This window comes from Acipenser ruthenus, unplaced genomic scaffold (genome assembly GCF_902713425.1).
Source record: "Acipenser ruthenus unplaced genomic scaffold, fAciRut3.2 maternal haplotype, whole genome shotgun sequence".
Lineage (NCBI taxonomy): Eukaryota > Metazoa > Chordata > Actinopteri > Acipenseriformes > Acipenseridae > Acipenser > Acipenser ruthenus.
In genome coordinates this window covers 1-7,500 of record NW_026708281.1, presented here as the reverse complement: position 1 = coordinate 7,500, position 7,500 = coordinate 1, and the positions used below count along the sequence as shown (strand labels likewise).

The 7,500-nt window shown below is 48.3% G+C and overlaps 1 protein-coding gene across 2 annotated transcripts in view; it reads right to left on the bottom strand.

Annotated features, from left to right (window-relative positions):
- The window catches only part of LOC131730520 (GTP-binding nuclear protein Ran-like), a 6,170-nt gene extending 2,020 nt beyond the window's left edge, over nucleotides 1-4,150 (bottom strand). Inside the window, exons 1-3 of one of the 2 annotated variants that reach the window (XM_059020591.1) lie at nucleotides 3,976-4,150; nucleotides 3,319-3,444; nucleotides 719-906 (exon numbers count right to left, since the gene is read on the bottom strand). In XM_059020591.1, the coding sequence (XP_058876574.1) occupies nucleotides 719-889 (171 nt within the window). In that variant the 5' untranslated portion in view covers nucleotides 890-906; nucleotides 3,319-3,444; nucleotides 3,976-4,150. The remainder of the gene's footprint in view (nucleotides 1-718; nucleotides 907-3,318; nucleotides 3,445-3,975) is intronic. The other variant, XM_059020592.1, reaches the window with a different exon arrangement.
- Between the last annotated feature and the right edge of the window lie 3,350 nt (nucleotides 4,151-7,500).

Here is a 7,500-nt window from a genome sequence, read left to right as displayed (position 1 = left end):
CAGAGGGGGAGAAGAGACACACACAGAGGGAGAGAGAGACACACACAGGGAGAAGAGACACACTCACACAGAGGGAGAAGAGACACACACACACAGAGGGGGAGAAGAGACACACACAGAGGGAGAGAGAGACACACACAGGGAGAAGAGACACACACAGGGAGAAGAGACACACACAGGGAGAAGAGACACACACAGGGAGAAGAGACACACACAGAGGGAGAGAGAGACACACACAGGGAGAAGAGACACACACAGAGGGAGAAGAGACACACACACACAGGGGGAGAAGAGACACACACAGAGGGAGAGAGAGACACACACAGAGGGAGAAAGTGAGCGGAGGAGAGACTCAGAGAGAGGGTAGAGACAGGGAGAGAGACACACAGTAAAGGACACAGAAGGAGAGACACACAGAGGGAGAGACTGGCTGACACACAGAGGGGGAGGGAGAGAGAGAGCGAGAGAGACACACAGTAACAGACACAGAGAGGGAGAGACAGGCTGACACAGAGAGAGAGGGAGGGAGGGAGAGAGAGACAGAGAGGAAGGGAGAGACAGCGAGAGACACAGACACAAAGAGGGAGAGACAGGCTGACACAGAGAGAGAGGGGGAAGGGAGAGGGGGAGAGAGAGCAAGAGAGAGAACGAGACAGAGAAACACAGAGAGCGAGCGAGAGAGACAGAGACACACAGAGAGACAGAGAGAGGTCTGTACCTGCAGGTTCTTCTTCCTGTGGAACACGATGGACTTCGCCTTCACTTTCCGGTCCTTGATGTCCACCTTGTTGCCGCACAGCACGATGGGAATGTTTTCACAGACGCGCACCAGGTCCCGGTGCCAGTTGGGGACGTTTTTGTAGGTGACACGCGATGTGACGTCAAACATGATTACAGCACACTGAGCTGGGAGAGAGAGGCGAGCATTGTGAAGCATACTGAAAAAAAACACATTGAAAACTAACACTGAGAAAAAAGATTCCCATAGTAAAGCATAGGGAGGCATTGTAAAGCACAGAGAGGTGTGGTAAAGCATAGGGAAGCATTGTAAAGCACAGAGAGGTCTGGTAAAGCATAAAGAAGCATTGTAAAGCACAGAGAGGTCTGGTAAAGCATAGGGAAGCATTGTAAAGCACAGAGAGGTCTGGTAAAGCATAGGGAAGCATTGTAAAGCACAGAGAGGTGTGGTAAAGCATAGGGAAGCATTGTAAAGCACAGAGAGGTCTGGTAAAGCATAGGGAAGCATTGTAAAGCACAGAGAGGTCTGGTAAAGCACAGGGAAGCATTGTAAAGCACAGAGAGGTCTGGTAAAGCATAGGGAAGCATTGTAAAGCACAGAGAGGTGTGGTAAAGCATAGGCAAGCATTGTAAAGCACAGAGAGGTCTGGTAAAACATAGGGAAGCATCGTAAAGCACAGAAAGGTCTGGTAAAGCATAGGGAAGCATTGTAAAGCACAGAGAGGTCTGGTAACGCATAGGGAAGCATTGTAAAGCACAGAGAGGTCTGGTAAAGCATAGGGAAGCATTGTAAAGCACAGAGAGGTCTGGTAAAGCATAGGGAAGCATTGTAAAGCACAGAGAGGTCTGGTAAAACATAGGGAAGCATTGTAAAGCACAGAGAGGTCTGGTAAAGCATAGGGAAGCATTGTAAAGCACAGAGAGGTGTGGTAAAGCATAGGGAAGCATTGTAAAGCACAGAGAGGTCTGGTAAAGCATAGGGAAGCATTGTAAAGCACAGAGAGGTCTGGTAAAGCATAGGGAAGCATTGTAAAGCACAGAGAGGTGTGGTAAAGCATAGGGAAGCATTGTAAAGCACAGAGAGGTGTGGTAAAGCATAGGGAAGCATTGTAAAGCACAGAGAGGTGTGGTAAAGCATAGGGAAGCATTGTAAAGCACAGAGAGGTCTGGTAAAGCATAGGGAGGCATTGTAAAGCACAGAGAGGTGTGGTAAAGCATAGGGAAGCATTGTAAAGCACAGAGAGGTCTGGTAAAGCATAAAGAAGCATTGTAAAGCACAGAGAGGTCTGGTAAAGCATAGGGAAGCATTGTAAAGCACAGAGAGGTCTGGTAAAGCATAGGGAAGCATTGTAAAGCACAGAGAGGTGTGGTAAAGCATAGGGAAGCATTGTAAAGCACAGAGAGGTCTGGTAAAGCATAGGGAAGCATTGTAAAGCACAGAGAGGTCTGGTAAAGCACAGGGAAGCATTGTAAAGCACAGAGAGGTCTGGTAAAGCATAGGGAAGCATTGTAAAGCACAGAGAGGTGTGGTAAAGCATAGGCAAGCATTGTAAAGCACAGAGAGGTCTGGTAAAACATAGGGAAGCATCGTAAAGCACAGAAAGGTCTGGTAAAGCATAGGGAAGCATTGTAAAGCACAGAGAGGTCTGGTAACGCATAGGGAAGCATTGTAAAGCACAGAGAGGTCTGGTAAAGCATAGGGAAGCATTGTAAAGCACAGAGAGGTCTGGTAAAGCATAGGGAAGCATTGTAAAGCACAGAGAGGTCTGGTAAAACATAGGGAAGCATTGTAAAGCACAGAGAGGTCTGGTAAAGCATAGGGAAGCATTGTAAAGCACAGAGAGGTGTGGTAAAGCATAGGGAAGCATTGTAAAGCACAGAGAGGTCTGGTAAAGCATAGGGAAGCATTGTAAAGCACAGAGAGGTCTGGTAAAGCATAGGGAAGCATTGTAAAGCACAGAGAGGTGTGGTAAAGCATAGGGAAGCATTGTAAAGCACAGAGAGGTGTGGTAAAGCATAGGGAAGCATTGTAAAGCACAGAGAGGTGTGGTAAAGCATAGGGAAGCATTGTAAAGCACACAGAGGTGTGGTAAAGCATAGGGAAGCATTGTGAAGCACACAGAGGTGTGGTAAAGCATAGGGAAGCATTGTAAAGCACAGAGAGGTCTGGTAAAGCATAGGGAAGCATTGTAAAGCACAGAGAGGTGTGGTAAAGCATAGGGAAGCATTGTAAAGTACAGAGAGGTCTGGTAAAGCATAGGGAAGCATTGTAAAGTACAGAGAGGTCTGGTAAAGCATAGGGAAGCATTGTAAAGCACAGAGAGGTCTGGTAAAGCATAGGGAAGCATTGTAAAGTACAGAGAGGTCTGGTAAAGCATAGGGAAGCATTGTAAAGTACAGAGAGGTCTGGTAAAGCATAGGGAAGCATTGTAAAGTACAGAGAGGTCTGGTAAAGCATAGGGAAGCATTGTAAAGCACAGAGAGGTCTGGTAAAGCATAGGGAAGCATTGTAAAGCACAGAGAGGTCCGTCTCTCAGTCCCCCTCTCTCCTCCCCCTCTCTCCTCTCCTCTCTGTCTCACCTTGAATGTAGTATCCGTCTCTCAGCCCCCCGAACTTCTCCTGGCCGGCCGTGTCCCACACATTGAACTTGATCGCCCCTCTGTTGGTGTGAAAGACCAGGGGGTGCACCTCCACCCCCAGCGTGGCTGAGGAGAGGCAGCAAGAGACACGGGTTCAACGAAGGGGTAATTACAATTACAATTACAATATCAAAAAAGTTACACAAACAGGGACCCCCCCGCACCCCCGTCGCCGTGGTTACTGTGTTTATTCTAAATAAGCAGCGCTAATAATCACAGATAAACTAGAAGTGAATGAAAATCAGAGAGAGGGAGGGAGGGAGGGAGTCAGGGAGGGAGTGAGTGAGTGATGAAGAGTGATTGATTGAAGAGAGGGAGTGATTGATTGATTGAGGGAGGGAGGGAGGCAGGGTCAGGGAGTGATTGATTGAGGGAGGGAGGGAGTGATTGATTGAAGAGAGGGAGTGATTGATTGATTGATGAAGGGAGGGAGTGATTGATTGAAGAGAGGGAGGAAGTGATTGATTGATGAAGGGAGGGAGTGATTGATTGATTGAAGAGAGGGAGTGATTGATTGAGGGAGGGAGGGAGGCAGGGTCAGGGAGTGATTGATTGATTGATTGATTGATTGATTGATGGAGTCGGATCTGGACCCACGTTTGGAAGCAGCCGGCAGTGCGCTCTGAAAGCAGAGCCGTCTCACACACAGAGCAGCCTCCCCCGCGCTTCCTCACCAACGTATTTCTTCTCAAACTCTCCAGTCAGGTGTCTCTTCACAAAGGTGGTCTTCCCCGTCCCCCCGTCTCCAACCAGCACCAGCTACAGAGAGACAGACAGGACACCATTAAACACGAGAGGGACAGGACGCCATTAAACACGAGAGAGAGGGACAGGACACCATTAAACACGAGAGAGAGGGAGACAGGACGCCATTAAACACGAGAGAGAGAGAGACAGGACGCCATTAAACACGAGGGAGAGGGAGACAGGACGCCATTAAACACGAGAGGGACAGGACGCCACTAAACACGAGAGAGAGGGAGACAGGACGCCATTAAACACGAGGGAGAGAGAGACAGGACGCCATTAAACACGAGAGAGGGAGACAGGACACCATTAAACACGAGAGGGACAGGACGCCATTAAACACGAGAGAGAGGGACAGGACACCATTAAACACGAGAGGGACAGGACGCCATTAAACACGAGAGAGAGGGAGACAGGACGCCATTAAACACGAGAGAGAGAGAGACAGGACGCCATTAAACACGAGGGAGAGGGAGACAGGACGCCATTAAACACGAGAGGGACAGGACGCCACTAAACACGAGAGAGAGGGAGACAGGACGCCATTAAACACGAGGGAGAGAGAGACAGGACGCCATTAAACACGAGAGAGGGAGACAGGACACCATTAAACACGAGAGAGAGGGAGACAGGACGCCATTAAACACGAGAGAGGGAGACAGGACACCATTAAACACGAGAGGGACAGGACGCCATTAAACACGAGAGAGAGGGAGACAGGACGCCATTAAACACGAGAGAGAGAGAGACAGGACGCCATTAAACACGAGGGAGAGGGAGACAGGACGCCATTAAACACGAGAGGGACAGGACGCCACTAAACACGAGAGAGAGGGAGACAGGACGCCATTAAACACGAGGGAGAGAGAGACAGGACGCCATTAAACACGAGGAGAGGGAGACAGGACACCATTAAACACGAGAGAGAGGGACAGGACGCCATTAAACACGAGAGAGAGGGACAGGACGCCATTAAACACGAGAGAGAGGGAGACAGGACGCCATTAAACACGAGAGAGAGAGACAGGACGGCCATTAAACACGAGGGAGAGGGAGACAGGACACCATTAAACACGAGAGAGAGGGACAGGACGCCATTAAACACGAGGGAGAGGGAGACAGGACGCCATTAAACACGAGGGAGAGAGGGACAGGATGCCATTAAACACGAGAGAGAGGAGACAGGACGCCATTAAACACGAGAGAGAGGGAGACAGGACACCATTAAACACGAGAGAGAGGGACAGGACGCCATTAAACACGAGAGAGAGGGACAGGACGCCATTAAACACGAGAGAGAGGGAGAAAGGACGCCATTAAACACGAGAGAGAGGGACAGGGCGCCATTAAACACGAGAGAGAGGGAGACAGGACACCATTAAACACGAGAGAGAGGGAGACAGGACGCCATTAAACACGAGAGAGAGGGGACAGGACACCATTAAACACGAGAGAGACAGGACGCCATTAAAACACGAGAGAGAGGGAGACAGGACGCCATTAAACACGAGAGAGAGGGAGACAGGACACCATTAAACACGAGAGAGAGGGAGACAGGACGCCATTAAACACGAGAGAGAGGGAGACAGGACGCCATTAAACACGAGAGAGAGGGAGAGACAGGACGCCATTAAACACGAGAGAGAGGGAGACAGGACGCCATTAAACACGAGAGAGAGGGAGACAGGACGCCATTAAACACGAGAGAGAGGGACAGGACGCCATTAAACACGAGAGAGAGGGAGACAGGACGCCATTAAACACGAGAGAGAGAGAGACAGGACGCCATTAAACACGAGAGAGAGAGAGACAGGACGCCATTAAACACGAGAGAGAGAGACAGGACGCCATTAAACACGAGAGAGAGAGAGACAGGACGCCATTAAACACGAGAGAGAGGGAGACAGGACGCCATTAAACACGAGAGAGAGGGAGACAGGACGCCATTAAACACGAGAGAGAGGGAGACAGACGCCATTAAACACGAGAGAGAGGAGACAGGACGCCATTAACACGAGAGAGAGGGAGACAGGACACAATTAAACACGAGAGGGACAGGACGCCATTAAACACGAGAGAGAGACAGGACGCCATTAAACACGAGAGGGAGGGACAGGATGCCATTAAACACGAGAGAGAGGGACAGGACGCCATTAAACACGAGAGAGAGAGGGACAGGACACAATTAAACATGAGAGACAATTAAACACTAGAGAGAGACAGCACACACACTGAATACACAATTAAACATGATGATCTTTCTATTTGATGGTGCTGCGTGTTCCCATGCGTTGCTGTTTATGTAAGGTGTGTGTTTTAAATTTAAATTTTTAAAAAAAAGTTTGACCACTTTTTTAAACTTTTAACTTGCATTCCCTGCCTCAAGATGGCTTCCTGCGTACCCCGCATGCACCTCTCAGAACTACATTTCCCATCATCCTCCTGCTCACATCCGCCTGGCCCTCTCAGAACTACATTTCCCATCATCCTCCCGCTCGCACATGTAACCGAGATGGATTTACCAGCGAGCAGGAGGATGATGGGAAATGTAGTTCCGAGAGGTCCCCGGGGCAGCCATCTTGAGACAGGAAATGCAATTTAAAAGTTTAATAAAGTGAACAAAATGTAAAAATAAAATAAATTAAAAACACACACCTTGAGAAAACAGTTATAGCAACACGTGGAACACGCAACACAATCCAATTAACAACACAGATCCTTATGCAGCCTTCACTGTAAAGTTGTGTGGAATTCGCTACGTTATTTAGACTTGACCACATACCATAAACCGCACGAGAAGCCACATGTTATATGAATTCCTGAATACATGACTTGCTTGCGTGTTCGTTTGACATTTAAAATGTTTGGGAGGTTTATGTTCACAAGCACAGTATGTAGAGGAGAGTGGAGTTTGATGTCGAGAATTCGAAAACTGTACTCAGAAACAGATCTCATAAAATCCCACCCTTACTATCAAAGACAGCAAACTTTTAAATCTCCGAGGCAGACTTTCCAATTCCAAAATCCTGTGCTAGTTTATCCCGGCTAACTCACCTTTCCAGAAGTGAAACTATTTCCAACTGAAGTGTGCCAGACACACAGACAGACAGACAGAGCCCCACAATCCTGTTCAGTTTGACGCTACAATATAATCCCTTCTTCTTGGGGTCTGTGTTAGTTTACTACATTCTGAAAAGAGTTTAGTTTCATTAAAGCTGCAGACAGACAGACAGACAGACAGACAGACAGACAGACAGAGCCCCACAATCCTGTTCAGTTTGACGCTACAATATAATCCCTTCTTCTTGGGGTCTGTGTTAGTTTACTACATTCTGAAAAGAGTTTAGTTTCATTAAAGCTGCAGACAGACAGACA